Source organism: Pagrus pagrus (genome assembly GCF_965226575.1).
Source record: "Pagrus pagrus genome assembly, chromosome: 6".
NCBI lineage: Eukaryota > Metazoa > Chordata > Actinopteri > Spariformes > Sparidae > Pagrus > Pagrus pagrus.
Window position 1 is genome coordinate 25,444,066 of NC_140190.1, and position 17,300 is coordinate 25,461,365.

General features: G+C 41.0%; 1 protein-coding gene across 3 annotated transcripts in view; it reads right to left on the bottom strand.

The window, feature by feature from the left end:
• Positions 1-8,602: 8,602 nt before the first annotated feature.
• Positions 8,603-17,300, bottom strand: part of lrp8 (low density lipoprotein receptor-related protein 8, apolipoprotein e receptor) — a 182,391-nt gene continuing 173,693 nt past the window's right edge. Inside the window, exons 18-19 of one of the 3 annotated variants that reach the window (XM_084354997.1) lie at positions 16,284-16,474; positions 8,603-14,312 (exon numbers count right to left, since the gene is read on the bottom strand). In XM_084354997.1, the coding sequence (XP_084211123.1) occupies positions 14,274-14,312; positions 16,284-16,474 (230 nt within the window). In that variant the 3' untranslated portion in view covers positions 8,603-14,273. Of the gene's footprint in view, positions 16,475-17,300 lie in introns of all 3 variants that reach the window. The other 2 variants (XM_084354996.1, XM_084354995.1) reach the window with 2 other exon arrangements.

The window sequence follows — 17,300 nt, forward strand, 5'->3', positions numbered from 1 at the left end:
AGGAGAGTAGAGGAGAGGATAATGAGTAAAAATGATGTTGTTCTCTCCTCATCAGCTGCTGCCTGGAAGCCGGGGGATTGTGAAGATGAAGGCTTAACTGGCAGGATGCAAATCAGGTACTTCTGGGTCTGAACGCCCCTCACCTGTCCCAGCAGGTAGAACATTTAATTAAATTCATTTCTCACGTATATGCTAAAACAACATCTGCAGCACAAAGGGGTAAAATATTTGTTTTGGTGTAATTGCGTTGAACACATGCCTCTGTGCGCCACGGACACCATTTGTGGCGGGAATAAGCCCATCACAGGGAGTGAAGAGCGAGCCCATTACGGGCATCCACTTTATGCAGAGTATGTATGGGTGCCCTCAAACTCAACTCACACTGGGCTCCAGCCAATTACACTGATGTACAACGTTCATATTTGTGTGTCTGCATCCTCACGCATGCAAACACACACTGAGAGGCTGGTTTGTTCTTCAGAATGGGAATCTCTGTGCTAAACAGTAATCCCTTCATCATACAGTACACATAACTAAACATATAGAGAAAGAGGAAGAGGGAACAGATGAGGATATGGAATACATACACACATACACACACACACACACACACATACACACAAGTGCCCCTAATCTGCATTGCAGATGTTTTTTGTGGCCCCTCTGTCTGCCAACACCAGGATGATGAGCAGTCCTCGTTAGCATGGAGACTTTTAGCTGTAATTATCTGGTAATGGCACTTAGCCCATCAACTCCTCCTCTAGTGTGTTCCAGTGAGTGCACACACACACACACAGACACACACATACTGACACACATATTCAGACACAGACCCACATGCTGGCATGCAGCTGCACAGACAGACACAAACACAGACTGACAGACACACATGACCACACACAGCTGGACAGAAATCCTTGAATACAGACAAAGAGATGCGCTCAGACAAACACACAAGCAAACATTAAGAGCTCCACACAAACAAACACACATACAGTGCTCCATATCCCTGCTCCTCCGTCTGCCCCCATGGCTAATCTGTGCAACTTATTATCCAGGAGATAATAGGAACCGTCATCCATGAGGCAGAGGGAGAGGGAGGCAGAGGGGTGGCCGTGTGTTCACTGCATTTTTAAACAGGGAGAGATTTTACTACTGTAACTTTACGAGGCCAGATGTGGAAAATGAACCGATCTGGCTCCTTTCTCACAGTCCAAACACCTTATCGCGGCAACAAAAGGTGCCGCAAAGTGTTACAAAGGGAGGAGCAAAAGTGCTGATAGGCGTAAAATGAAATGGACCAAGAGAGAGAGACAGAAGGAGAGAGAGAGAGAGGGGGGAAATGTAGAGAAAGAGCTGATGCAAACGGAAAGAAGTGAAAAACGGCGGCGGGAGAGTGAATGTTAATTTGCTTTTAACAATCAGATTTTATTGCAATGGTCGTGCAACACTTTGGTTGGGCATTCAGTGAAATTGTTCGCACATAAAGCCGTATTCTCCTCAGTAAAGCTCTTGGATACAAAACACAAAGAGGCAGAGAGGAAGAACTAATGAAAAGGGAAAAGTGAGGAGACAATAATGGAGAATGATTAAAGGAATTACGACAGCAAACATAAGCACAGACTGTCTGTCTGTCGCTATGGTTTAGAGAAAGTGCTGCACCCTTAAAACAAAATGGTAGATTATTCTTTCTTGGATGAAAGAGTGCAGCAGATTGCTGCGATCAGTGTTGATAACAATAACATTAGTGTAGTGGAGGCCTCCAGCCAGCAGGGGCAGCAGAGCGGGAACCTTACAAAGTGATGATGTGTGACATGGGAGTATACTCCATACTAATTAAATCCAGGTTTTAGTGAGTCCAAAAACAAGAAATTTTAATTTAAAAAAACATTTAAAAACTGTTCTATTAAAAATAGACGGAGGAGTTACGGGGTTGGTGTTACGAGACAGTACGGGTCGGGGCTAGCTGGTCTGCATGCTAGCTTCTGTAGACATCTCTACAACACAATACATAGATGTCTTTGACACAACATCAACACTGTTGTTTCTTCATACTCTGCTGATGATGTTCATTTTTTTTTAATATTATAAAACTAAAATTCTGGCCATATCTTACAAAGTGCTCCTGTAAAGATGTTTTTCCTTGGCAGGCAGTATTCAGAGCAGCCTCCACTTCTGACAATACTGAAGTGTCATTTCATCTTTTCTTAGTATTAAAGATATTGATGTAGAGTGTGCTTTAATTTGTATTGACAAGGTTGCAGTTTAAATTACTGTAAGTCCCAAGGCATAAACCTTGTGCCAATTTGTTTAGTTAAAAAACATCTGCAAAGTTCAATATATTGCATACAAACTGCAATAACAGTGTGCTAGGAACTTTAAACTCACTATTGTGCTACACAACTCAAACACAGTCAGACATTTCTTTGCGTGTGTGAAATTTATTGGGGGTTAGGGATGATTTTGAATATTAAAGTTGCCTTATAATCAACAGTACTGTCATCTAAAATGATAGATTACAAGCATTATTGTTTAAGTTATTATAAAACCAGGACAAATTGAAATGTGCACCCAAAGTTGTGCCACATTTTTGGACAGAAATGCTCTCTGGGGAGGAGGAGGTGAGCACAGAGAGGCGAACTCTGCTGTTCTGAAATCATTTTCATAAGTGGAGTCATCCCAGGCTCCCAAAATATTTTATTCATTTTTAAGTGACAGGTGGAGAGAGGAGATTTTCTGCACTCAGCCACCTGGATGCCTCACTAAATCCAAATGTAACTAATGGAGTCTGACATTAGCTCCATTTAGCAGAGGAGAGGGAAAAAAGTGTGTGAGCGACAACAAGAGGTTTACTATCTATACAGTGCTTTATAACTATACAAACTGATGTTTAACTACACAAAATCATTGGTTGATTGGTTGACCAGGTTGTCAACTGATATTATAATGATCTTGGCAAAATCAGGTGCAATTTTGGAAAATGCAGACAGACAACACATTGTGAGGTGTTGAGTTCTTGGCAAAACAGACTTGCTGAATCAGTTTTTGCAAGATCAATTAATAATTTATTTAAGGGCATTATTTTTTTAAAGGAAGACTGAGGGGAAGTTCACAAGGTGCTGGCTAAGGATAAATATGAGAGTGGAAAGCTGCCACATCATTGTACAAGTGTTTTAAAGACTAAGTAGTAGACATCAGTGTTTTTGACACACTGCCTTCGAATCAGCGTTCTTAAGGCAAACAATCAACCTGGACATAGAAATGAAGTCCATAGAGAGGCCATTCAATCATGTTGATGTTATAGGCCTGTCTTGGCTATGAATAGCTTCTCTAAGGACCCTGTTTCTGTGTTCAGGTTGATTGATTGCCCTGAGACCTCAGATCTGAAACACCTGTCTTTGACTCGACAGGAGGTGACTGCTGAATTTTTAATTTTTATTGTGTATTTCTACTGGGATATACAAGGGTTCCATATTTAATTATACATGTGTGGAGAGATGACTTTCTTATGGTAGAAAAGAGTCAGATAAAATGCTGATGAGGCATTCAAACTGATGTATTTCCACTAACATAAGACAAATTAATCACTACAAGTCTGATATTTCTACATTTTTATACTAGTTTAAATATTTTTAAGTCACTGAAAAACATCCTGTCAAGTGATTATTAATTCATTGATAGAGCGATAACTATGTTCTGTAACATCTCAAGGACAACTTCAAACATCTAAAACATAGATGTTACAATTTGGAGAGGTATTTACAAATGATTCTTTGTACATTAATTTACTGCTGATTCTAACACTCATACATGGAAAAACATATTTTAAGAAAAATAATATGAATTCCTCTGCTAATTGTAGTTCCAAGATAGTACAGCACAATGCTGATATCTTAATAAAAAGTGAAAAAAAAACAAAAAAACCCACAATTTTTTTAATCGTATTCATAATTTAATTTTAATATCATTATGCAACTAGGATTGTATAATGAAACGATAGACAACCCAGTGCCTGTAACAGGTTTGAAATTGACGATTTAAATTCTGGATGATCTGTACTTTCCGTGCCAGACCACAGAAACCAATGAGAGAGGCGTCCATGAGCAGCTAACAGCACTGCAAAGGGATGGTAAACATTGTAGCCCTTGACACTAACCTTAGCTAGCATACTACTGTTGACAGAAACTTGAAATCTCACCTCCAGTTTTCGCTGAGGAATAAAAAAATCCTAATCTCCCCACTGGTCCAGACTTATTTAACCTACTGCTTTTGTTTTTTTCTCACTGCGACGCGCTACTAAAGCAAGTTGTTGTCGCCATTTTGTTTATGTCTGCTTCCCATGAGACCGTGTGAGAGGGATCATGTGTGAGCCCAGCTTCAGTCTGCAGAGCCATGAAGCCAGAGGACTAAGCACACACCCCCACTGGTGCACAGACCTGTGTTCGCGGTTTTATCTTTATATATGCACTTGCAGCATAATGACATCTTCACATTCCATTATAATGTATTATGATGAATATAATAATTTGAATTATAATAATATCTGTTTTGAATATACACAGTGAAGAGTGCCAGGCAAGCTGGAAGGAAGAGGATGAAATCTGCTGCTGTCTGCTCCGTCAGGCATGTACAGAGCGTAGCCTGCAACACCAGAAACCTTTGATCCACCACGAGTCCTTCAGTTATCACGAATCTTCAATGAAACCATTGAGCTGCCTTGGCTTCTGTGATGCTTGGGGAGATGACAGTGCGGGGCACTGGCAGGGTTGAATCTTCAATGAAGAGCAACAGTAACCCTGGAACAATGAGCAGGCCAAAGTGTGCCCATATCCTCAGCCAACTCTCCCCGCCGGCTCATCGATCAAACCCCCAGCGAACTGTCACTCCTTTCAACCCTCCAGGGATTGCAAACATCCCCTTCCTCCTGTTACTTCCCTCTCCTTGCTTATACTGTCATCCGTTTTTACCCTCAGACTTCAGCTCTGTTTCTCCTTCCCCTCACTGAACTTGTCTTGTCTTTTTCTCCTGGGAGCTGAGTTTCGTGGACAAAGAGGAAACAAACCAGGAGGGGGGTGGTGACATTTTCATCCATCAAAGAAACACATCAAGAGATTTGTTTGGGACACTCAGATGTCAAAATCGCCCATGTGTCACCGTGAAATCATTGACCCCAGTGTTCACATCACGTATACTTAGCCCTAAAGAGTGAATCAGGTGCTCTGCTAAGTAACCACATAATGAAATTGTACAGTGACACAAAAACAACAGAGACCTCATTGAGGCCCCAGTTTATATCATATGTTGACACATTTTGGCAAACAAGCCATAAAGGATTTTTTATAATCTATGTTTATAGTATTATCGGTATTTCCTGTGTTGTGCTAAAAAATCATACACAGCACATACTAAAAATATACTTGTGAGGTCCTCACCTAAAAGAGTTCCCACAATTAAACTGACTACATCACCTGAAGTTGTTCAATTTTGACTCCAATCATTCCTCTCACTTTCTGTTTCTGATCCATTCCAGATTCCAAAAAGTGTACTGTGTTAAACACAAATAAAACAGTATTTGATTGTTTGCTAATCCTTATTGACTTATACTCAATTGAAAACAGTACAGAGGACATTGTATTTAATGTCTTACATTATCCACTTCTTAAAGCAACACTAGGTAGTTTGGACTCATTACTACCCCCGGCTGGTTGAGAAGCGCAATTATCTGTTACTAGAGTCGCAAATACTGTCGCTGTATGAGCATCCCTGGGAAAAATGAATACACATGAATTTGTTGACGGAAATCACGAAATCGTCTGAAAAAACCTCACTGGAGTGCCAACAACAAGCTAGATTCAGAGATAGCAGTTGGTAGTTTGTTAGCATATGGGCTGCACAGCACATTAGCATGCTAGAGTTATTCTCATACTGAGTTGGTTATAGTGATTGCACTGACTAAGTTACTTCCAAAACACGACGCTTGGGCGTGAATGTGTTTAGTAACGTCTGAAAATATAACTACTTTTTGGGAGTTACTACATACAATTGCAAGTTGACGTTCAGCGTAATAACTACAACCAACTCGTATGACAACAGTAAGTAGCATGCTAATGTTACCTCCCGATCACACTGTTCAACAATTACGCTGATTATCTGAATGAACCTATGAATCCGCAACTTTTCAAGACAAGACGTTCATAGTGTTTTAGTAAGTTAGTCATCGTTTACAGTCACTACATGAAAATGTGCAAGCTGACGTTGGGAACAGCCTGACATTCCGAAACACCTCCATTCCGAAACCCCTCCATCCCGACACACCCAACTCCGAAACACCGCTGTTCCGAATCCGACTTTCAACTTCCAATTACTTCCCAATATGGTTAGGGTTAGGGGTTAGGGTCAGGGGTAACCCCAATAGCCTTTTCGGAATAGCGGGGTCTTTATTAAAAATGAGAAACCAGGCCATTACGATGAATGGAAGTCTATTTTCGGAACAGCGGGGTTTCGGAAAGGCGGGGTGTAACCGCTGACGTTGTGTTTGGTGAAATAACTACAACCAACTCGGTACAACAGTAGCTAAGTAGCATGCTAACGTTACCTCCCGATCACACTGTTCAACTATTACGTTGATTATCTGCATGAACTAAGGAATCTGCAACTTTTCAAGACAAGACGTTCATAGTGTTTTAGTAAGTTAGTCATCGTTTACAGTCACTACATGAAAACGAGCAAGCTGTCGAAACGGACAGCATTAGCTTATCTCCCGGCTTTATTACATTATAAAGTGTGGACAAATAGAGCCCCAATGAACACCACATAACAACAAATCAACTCAAAGTAAAAGTCGGTAAGATAATAAATATGTATATATGTAATATATGACTTACAAATCCAGTAGCATCAAGGCTAGGTCGCCATCAGTTCTCAGCTCGCTCCACCAAGCGTAAGCTGGTCCAATATTTATCCATGTCCGGCTCATGTTAACTGGGAAGTTACGCAGTGCGGTGTCTGCCGGCGCGACCCCCCTCAGGCTGCAGAGGCGTCACCGTTCATCCTATTAACCATTATTCTACCACTTAACTGAGTTTAGAAACATTATTTTAAGGTAGAAAAACTACCTAGTGTTGCTTTAAGTTTTTGTACATTTTTGATGCCAGCAACATGTTTCAAACTAGTTACGATCAAAGGGGCAAGAAGAGACCGGGGAATGTTGTAGAATGCTCCAGAAACACCTGTTGGGATCATTCAACAGGTAAACAGGTTCATTGGTAACAGGTGGTGGTGTCATGATTGGGCATCCTGGAAAGACTCAGTCATTCACTTAGCAAGGATGGGGTGAGGTTCAACACATGATTGTATAAAGGATAATACTCGATATACTTTGTAAAGTTTCAGTGAACACAATTAATTTGCAAAGGATTGCATTCTGACTTTATTTACGCTTTTCACAACATCCCAACTTCTTTGGAATCACAGTTGTACCTTGAATGGTATATCAGGTTGTCTAATGAAACTTTTACTTAGTATGGTAAACTCTACAGATTGTAAAATCTATCTTGAAAAACTTGATTTGACTGAGCTAAACAAGCATGGTGAGTTTATATTGAAATGACAGAATGATACACAACATACATTTTGCCTCATCTCATTAAAGGATATGTATGTATATATAAATATTCTTTGCAGAACAATTGAACATTGTATTTAGTGTCATGTTAGGGAATAAACCACCAAGCTTGTGATTAGTGGATGACCCGCTCACTTGCTTTTCTTTTGCTTGGTAACAATAATTTTAGCAAATGCTACCTTGGCTTACAGTCTTGTAAGAAGGATAATTTACCTGAACAATCAGTCAATCAGAAGCTTATGATTTATGTCATTTAATATGTAGATAAACTAAAATGTGCAATTTCCAAAGAAAAAGCTATTCGCTGCCAGCTACAGGTGAAATTGTATCAGATACCACAGACTCATTGAGCATCTCTATCTGTACTACTCTGCTAAATTAAGTCACCATTGAATATCACATTAAAGAGATACGACAGTTAATAAGGACTCGTGGTGTTGTATGATCGCTGGAGAAAGATCATGTTTGAATACTACTGTAACGCCTCCTTTGGGTAGAATTGTATGAAATGTTAGACTCTTGCAAGACAAACTGTAAATGATACCTGAAAGCAAACTTTACAGTTTCGTTCAGGGTTATCTAAATATGACATGTACCAAATTCGGTTAAGATTGGATTAAATGTATACCAGCAGAGGCAAATATTATAGGCACGAATGGACGTGGCCTATATCACCTGACTCAGCATCACCGTGGGAACACATTATGCAAATATCATGTTGTTACGTAAAACACGTTATAACTGACCACATGGTGGCACTATTGGTATTATGTGCTAGTATGTGCTGTGCCAGCTCTCACACTAATTTTAACACCTCAAAACACTTAATTGGAATTTAAACGTACTGAAATTCAGACACTGGAGTGTAAATTTAGTACTCTTTGTTTCTCGTACATGGATGATGAGCGACTTCACACTAGAAGACAGCTTCCAGATGTAGCACAGAGGGACACGAGACACTAAAGGTTGGACAGTTTTTATAAATTTAATATATCAATATATAGAGATATTTATCAACAGCTTGATTTCATAGAAACGTGAGTGAGACCATTTTGGCATACAGTACAGATATTCCATGTAAGTACAGAAGTTGCTAAGTTTTTAACTCCCCCCACCCCTTCCCCTCACCAACCCGCCAGTTAACCCCGCCCCCACCCCGCAGACACATAACACAGAGAAACAGAAAGAGTAAAAGTATACAGGAGCACAAAACAAGGCACCAATAAATTAAAACGATAACCCCTCTTTTTTTAAAAACACACAACAACAAAATCTATTCAACTGAATTAAATACAGTATGAACACTAAAAATCTGCAATGCTGTTAAAAAGCAACACAAAAAACAAAAACTGAACAGACAGGAGAGAAAAAGTCAAATAAAAACACTTTGGCAGATTATTAATTTTTAGTTACAATCAAGTAGTAAATAAATCCAGTGCTCTTGTGTACAAATAAATTCATATATAGTCTACACTCCTTTTTTACCCCAGAGGTTTATGTACATCGTTTTTTTACAGATACATTTAAAACATTATCAAAAAGTTTTTGCTGTATGAAAACGTATTTACAAGTCACGATTCAAAACCATTGGACTGTACCATTGAACCACCCCCCCCCCCTTTTTTATTTCCTCCCCTCCCAAGAACGTTATCTCTTTACACAGTGCAGAAGGCTTCTTGAAAAGTTTTGTGCAACAAACAGCGTAAAAAAAATACCTGTCGTATGGCTGTGGAATGGACTGAGCCCCGAATGGTGTTTGAGATTTCCTTGCAGGCGATGACACATCAGCAACATTTGGAGAAAATGCAGGTAGACAGTTTTGCAAAGAATTGGAGCAGATAGTATTTGCAGCGAGTCAATTGTTGGAAGTGAGATGTCCAAATCTGTGATGATTACTTATCAAAATATTTCCCCTGTATATCATCATCCAAAGCCATAAAAGGATTTACACACACAACCTCCCCATTGCTGCCCCCCCAACCTTATTTTACACTGACTGGTAGAAAAATGTAGGCGACTGAACACTGCCCTTCAAGTAATCAAGAAGATCAAATATGAAACTGAGAACAGCCTGGTGAAAAGAGACGGAGAGGGAGAGAGAGAGAGCAACAACTACAACTCACAGACTAACAGTCCAAAAAACACATGATAATAAGAGGAACCAGTTGGTGAAGGAAAGTCACTGGGTCAATGAGGGCTAATGTCAGCCGAGTAGAGTCAATGAGGGCTCCTTCCACAGGCTCAAACTGTAGCTGGTTGGGGGGTGGAGGTGGTGGTAAAAGGGGCCGCTGCTCCTGCCTGAGCGTGCTTGTTCCCCTGTTTGCTGGTTCATGATCGGGAGGGTTCTTTTTCTCCAGCTCTGGGGGTTTCCTTGTTATTTTTGGGATTGCAGGTTATTTCCTCCAATTTTATTGTCTACCCAAAGACTGATAGCCCTTGCCAAAGGAAAGATGTCATGAAGATGGGAGGGCGAGAGAATGAGAGTGCACAGAGACAACAACGCTGGCTTTGCTCTTTAAACTAAAAATCAGTAGTGTGGCATCCACAGGAGGACTCGATGCCTCACAGCTGACCTTACTTTTGATACAGTGCTTGAGGATGTGAAGTGCTGGAGAGATGTGAGTGATGTTAGAAAGCAGTCAGTGCATTCTGGTTAAAGCAGCATGTGTCAGATTCAGTGGAGACAACTATTAGAAGAGTGCAGAGAAGAAGGAAAGGACAAGCAACAGGAGAGTTAAAAACAGGAAGCACAAATCAGGAACTCTATAATTACAGGATGCGATTATATTAGATTTATGGGTTATCATGGCGGTTAGAATTTGCTATACTGAGCTCATAACATTGAACATCTTTCTCATAAAATAAACGACAGGCAACCGTGTCATAGATGGTTTGACTTGATTTAGTTTGAGCTTTGGTGATGGTAACCTGCCTGTTAGGCATTAGGACTTGTGAGGAATATCCCGCTATCTCTATGAATGTATGAGTTAAAACAGAAGCACCTTTTAAGCAGAGATTCCGCAACAGCGCCGTAACAAAGGCTTGAATCTTGTTTTATTATACTGAACCAAGAAGCACCGGCATGACGCCACCATTGCCATATCACCTCCGTTACGGCTCAGTTACTACCTCTGTTGGCCGATCAGAAGCCAAACGAAACTGTCAACCTTTGTAACTTTTATACAGATGGCGAGGAGGGATAATGGTGCAATATTCCCACTTTGAAAAAGGTGTCAAAGGGGCTAGAGTTAAATCTATAGATAGTCTAGGTGAGAACAAGTTAGTTTTGTTTACTTACAAACTGCTGATGCAACCGGCTCTACATCTTAAGTGTCAGAACCTTGTAAATTCAATACGGCTGCCCCGGACATATAAGAATGCCACACAATATAGTCCAACATAATACTGTTTTTTGCATTTGAACAGTGCTTTTGTGGTGTTAAATAGCTTTTTTGTAAGATATGATGTTGTACTTCTGGGTTAGCAGTGCAAGATTTCAAGTAAATATTTAACAAAAAACTGACCTGGAGCAAGAAACAAACGTACCTATACAACATCACCTGTATTAAAGTAACTGAATAACTGAACATATAAACATAAACACACTATTAATTGTTCTTCAACCTCTTCAGCATGAGGCAGAGTGCTTGACTGTTTATGGATCTCACTGATTATGGCTGATAATAACCAGGATTACGCTGCCATGAGAGCATTGATCAGCTCCATAATAATGTCCAGAAAGCATACTGTCAAAGCATGTCCTCTGCAACATCTACAATTACTACCTAGTGTATGATGAATGACAAAAGTTTCTTCCTTCAGCCTCCTCCAGTGGAGACGGCGGTTCTCAAAGAGGTCACAAAGTGGACCAGCCAATCTGTCTTCACACTACAGCAATAATAAGTTTTCGACAATGCCATGCTCAGTCACCTCAATAAATAACCAATTTATACTCCTACCTGCAAACCCACAGGATGAAACCCCATCACACCAGCAGCAAACATGCACATGAAGGAAACTATGTAGAGTGCAGAGCTGGCACAGCCCCAGTTCAATCCAGCAGTGGGATTATTTTATCTGAAATTCACAAAGATATCTGACCCGTGAGATCATCTTCAACTTTCCCTTAGGACTTCATGAAAAAGTATCTTCATAACATTAAAAAAGGACAACAGTTTAATACCAAAATGCAGCTACCAAATGTCAATTTAAACAGTTTCATCAATGTCAATCCCAAAAAAACAATCAAACACAGCTTGAAGCTGCTGAACCAGCCCAAGATCCTGCTGGGCTGAGACACACTCTACCCCACCGTGTAATACATTTTATTTTTCTTCATCTGTAGAAGGATAAGATGAAGGGAGATGGCCTCCCTCTTGTGCTCAATCCTCCTTCGTTAGATTGACGTAAGGGAGTGCAGCGCTGGAGAGGGCTATAATTTACCTGTCTAGCATGCCACTTGCCACATACAGTACATACAAATCCTCCACTGTGCATCACGGACTAAGTGCCATCCTTCTGAGGGAAGTGACTGAGACACAAAATCAGCAGAAATCTGGCAAAATAAATGGCCCACCATTCATCTTCCGAGCACAAACCTGTTCGCATAGAGTTTATTCTAAATCCTGGCAGTCGTTTCCTGCCTACGTTCGTCTGTGTGTGTTTCTTTCTTCCTCCCCTGTGGTTTCCAGAGCATTACACTGAGCAAACCTTTCCAGGAAACAATGAATAATAACAACCATTAATCAACTGTTTGTTTGTATGCGCATAGTTGGATGAAAATGTCAGCTGAGTCTATATGGAACCTGTATTGGAAGACTTTAATTTCGCATTCTGTCCTTTTTTTGCTTATTCAGTCATTTAGTATATCAAGTTCATGGAAAGACTGCAGATGTGCCAAACAGAAGCAAGTCCAACTCAACTGAAATACAACATTGTTCAAATATGTTGAATGGAAGACCAGTATTGTATGTATAGTTCAGACAATGTAAAGCACTTCTTTATCTTATAAAATGCCTTGGAAGTGATTGTAACACCTTCAAAATGCCCTTTATTGAGACTAAATAGCATCCAGAAAAGAAATAATTTGCCACAACTTGTAACAGCTACCATGTTAAGTTGTCATAACTGCTCCTAGTGATTCACTGTAACAACACACTGTGGGCAATTATTGCAATAGTCACTGGGCATGAATTCCATCTGATTCAATGGGCTGGAAGCTTGTCTGTGGCAAGCCAATGGAGGATCAGCTCTTTATGCTGGTTAACACATTTCCTCTCTATTCAGCTTTCAAATCAAATCAGCGCTCGGCTCAGTCAGCCTCTGCGTATTATTACTCATCTGCTAGTACAAAACAGGGCCACTAACAACTACGCTGAACTCGCAGTGACAGCAGAAAATCATTCCTTCCAAATGTGGAACAGCATCTCATCTAGAAAACGCACATTGTTAAAAAGGGGCAGTAAAGACGGAGAGGTTGATGCTAGGAAATCCCTGGGATCAGTGTTTATGGGGTGGGCAAGTTTAAACACTTATGTTTGTGTTTGGCAGCAAGAAGTGATAAAACTCAGTCCCGCAAAACACCATTTTCTTATCTCAAACCGTCACAGGAAAGTGTTTTGTAACACTTCACAGGTTTACCTCCAAAATATTGATGGCAGCAGACACAAAGACAGGACTCAAAAAAAGTCGGGAACGCACGTGTGAGTCTTAACACCCATTGCAAATAAACAAACAATCCCAAGTTCATTGACTGCTGGCGCACCTCGATACCAGGAGAGAGGATTACCCATAATCCTTTGCCTTTTCTGCCCTGCTGCTTTTTAGCCTTGAGGCACTACCCTCTGGTGGCACAAATCCTCCTATTCCCCCCCTCAAAAAAAAACAAAAAACACCCTCCCTTACTATTTCACCCCGAAATCACCTCTGAACACGCAGACAACCCCATCATTTTTTTCTGTCTCCTTTCCCCTTGGCTATATTTAGCTTTGCCTGCCTACATACAGTATGCCATGGGGCAAATGTGAGAGGCCGGGTGTGAGAAAGGATGACATTCCCCTGTTGTTTAAAAACATCCGTCATGTCTACTGACAATGTAAAGGGAGCTGTGAAGAAAAATAACGTCCTTGCTGTACTGTATATCCTTGCAAACTCGAACAAATCTGCCTTAAGAGAGATGCTGATTACATATTTACAACGGCAAACACAAACAAATAAATAAAGAGTCATAATGAGGAATTAAAAATAATGCATGCCAGCTTTTCCCCCTTGTACGGTGGCCAGACAGCCTTCTATTTACAATGTGCACTGAGACAGCCAAATGAGGTTAGTTCGAGCAAAATCATCAAGCAGCATTTTACACACCACTACAGCTAATGAGAGGCAGAGAGAAGAGAGGAGTGGAGCGGAGACTACAAATTAACTAGCACTAGGGGAAGTAGTAGTGACTAGTAGTGGTAGTAATGTAGTAGTAGGAGAGATGTACGTGTCATCCTTGCTCCTCATTTGCCAGGGAGGCAAAATTAGGACTCCTTCTCTTTTTCTCGTCTGCGTTGTACTGGCCTCATTGTAGTGGTGAGAAGGCTGTGGTGAGAGGAGGGGCCAGGATGAGATTGAGGGGAGAAGGGGGGGGGCAGAATGCGTCCTCCCCTCAGGGATAGCCATCATCCTCCAGACTGAGTGCCACGCGCTGCAAACAGCAGATAAAAAGACTGTTATCACAGTAGGCTGGTGAAGGAGAGAGTGAGGTGAGATAGAGAACAGCAAAAGAAAAGGCAGCATGATGGACGGAGAACAAAGAAGGAAATCAGGAGAAGAAGAAAAAATTCAAGTCGAGACGGTACCCAGAAAAGAAACGACAGGTTCATATAGAAACCATTCACTTCTCCTCCCTCCTCCTCCTCCTCCTCCTCTCCCTGACCTTCCTCTTCAGGCCCCCTTCCCCTTGTTCATTCCCTCCTTCTCTGGTTGCTCTTATGTGAGGAATGCAGGATGCTTGCCTACGGCTGTAAATGTCTGGCCCATATAATGCCAACCTAATTTCTCTGGTTGTCTGCGTTACCACATTGCCATGAAAGAAAAGGAAGAAAACAAGCAGAGAAAAAAAAAAATCAGAGGACAATAAAAGAGATTTGGACATACGTCTATTAAAACTAGAAGAAGAGAGAGAGAGTGTAGTTCCCTCTGTGCAGCCAGACACTGAGAATGGTTGTTAATTCGACCTTGAATCTTAATATGACTCAGACGTGCACCTGTTTCGTGTGTGTGTGTGAATGTGTGTTTTCCAGCCTGTCATCATGCCAGTGATACCCAGAATTCCCTGCCTCCTTTCTCTCTGGAGCAACACAAAGAAATCTGTGTTACCATGCCAACCGATCAAAGCGCTTGACTCCCCCCCTCACATAATCCTTTTTGGCTGCCCTTCCCTGCTCGCTCTACGCAAAAAATACAAATATATTCGATAAATGTCAGAAGTGTCCTGATGACACACTTTTTAAGGGCATTTGAGTGCAAATCAGAGCTGGCATTGTTTCGTGAGTTTGTAGAAAATGCAGCTTGATGCCCGATAGGTGATTCTCGAAATGCTTCTGCATCCAAGAGAAATCAACAGGGCAGTCTGCAGTTCAGAAATATAAGAAATTGTGTTTTTGACTCTCCTTGGTGGTGATTTGTGCTCCCTTTTTTACTCTTGACGTTGCATTTACACTGTAACAAGAGCATAAAATTCACATCAGGGCAATGTCGTGATATTACTAAATTTTATTTGCAGAATGTTCCTGCGCTCCGCTGTCCTTCCAGTCAGATTTCCATAATAAAGCTAGTCCTCTTTCTCCTCAAAAAGCATCTCAGCACTAAAATAATTGTTCTTCTACTCATAATAAACAGACGCCACTGCACGGCTTCCCTCATCATACATCTCTCTTTCATATCCACTGCACCAAGACAGTGTTGATTATTTAAGCCTCAGTGCCCCTCTAATGTCTGGATGGCCCTTTGTTATCATTTTTAGCAGCAAACATAACAAAGAAAACATCCACGAAATTCCTCTCTAACAAGGATACTACCTTGTGGCATATTTTCTGTTGTCTAGTGACCATGTAGGAAAAAATATTAACTTTTGCATCAGCTGCTTCCGTAAACAAAGATGATATGTGTCTGTGTAAGGAGTTTTGGAAACGGGAGCTCCATAAGAAACATATGTCTCAGAGTAACAGAACAAACATCGACAACCAGAAAAACTAACATAGCGTACAAATAAATGGGATGGCAGGTTGGTGACAAAGATGTGATGTTGGTAAACAAATGTACTGTATGATTATGGTCATGAAGGTGAAATCCATGTGATGTACTGGTGAAGGGCTTATGTGTGTGTGTGACTGGTGTTTTCAGTGATAACTGCAAAACTCATGTGTGAGAATGTGGGCGTGTGCGTGTGCGAGCCTGTTCTTTCTTTCCAGGCCAACATGTACAACAAACGGGCTTTTCCAAACCCCTGCGCATACTCCCATCTCAAATATTCCAAACCCCTTGCTTTCCCCTGCAGCTTCCCTCATTTGCTGCTGGAGAGCATTGGCGCCCCTGAGTACCAGTGAGAGTTGCTGTCTGTGATGCCGCCCCCTAGAGGAAGCGCTATGAATGGCTGACTGTGGCTGCCACTCACTGCTGGGTACACGTGGCCGATGGACTCGCTGTGTCGTCCGATGTGGATTTCGTCGTCGTCGTCCTCTGTGGTTTTGCGGTACACTGGGTTGTCGAAGTTCATGCTCTTGGTGTTCTTGCGCCGCCAGTTGCGCCAGACCAGGTATCCGCCGGTGCAGAGTAATCCGATGACCACTGTGGCAAGGATAGGGACTGCATGTGTTTAACACACACACAACAACAACACACGGCGGGAGCGTTAACACAGCCCAGGGGACACAGAGCGGCGCTTTAAGCACTCACACACACTTGCTTCACACACTCTGCTTCATGTACTGAGGGCTCATTAATTTCTGTCTTTATTTTTCAGAATTGTATATAATGAAAATTCACTCCTGTAAGACAGATTTGTAGGGGAATTAAATAAAAGTGAAAAAAAAAAAATTCATTGGTGTTGGGTTTGTTGTTTAAAACAAAACTCAGAACTAGAGGAGTTCATTTATAGCACAAACACTTTTGTTTCAATCATTTTAGGGCCCGACAGGCACTTAAACAAGCTTTTTCTGGTTCTTTTCACTTTATAAAAGAAATGTCTTAAGTGCAGTCTTTTCTTGCAGAGAAAAGCATCATATTTTTAGATATATGAGGACATAAAATCCTGGTGATAATCAGTTTATGCCAGGATTTCCCACAGCATTTTTACCTCACCAGAAAAAAATGACCACCTCTGCTCATATTAAAACACAGGAAATGTCAGATTAAATAGATGTGGGTATAGTTTATGCATTCATCCAAGCAATCGTTTTAAAACCTTTTTACCCATCAAGGTATGCTACATTTTGTCCCAGGGTCCCCCATCTGATTAGAATTTTGCATTTAGATGCTTAATTACAGTTTACAAATTACAAGTTTATGAAATCCATGACCAAAAATTACACATTCTGTCATTATGTTAAGTATGGATGGAATCATAGTGAAGATAAATTATTCTCCTTTTGGCCAGGGACCCCCTGGATCCAACTCAAGGACCTAAGGAGGT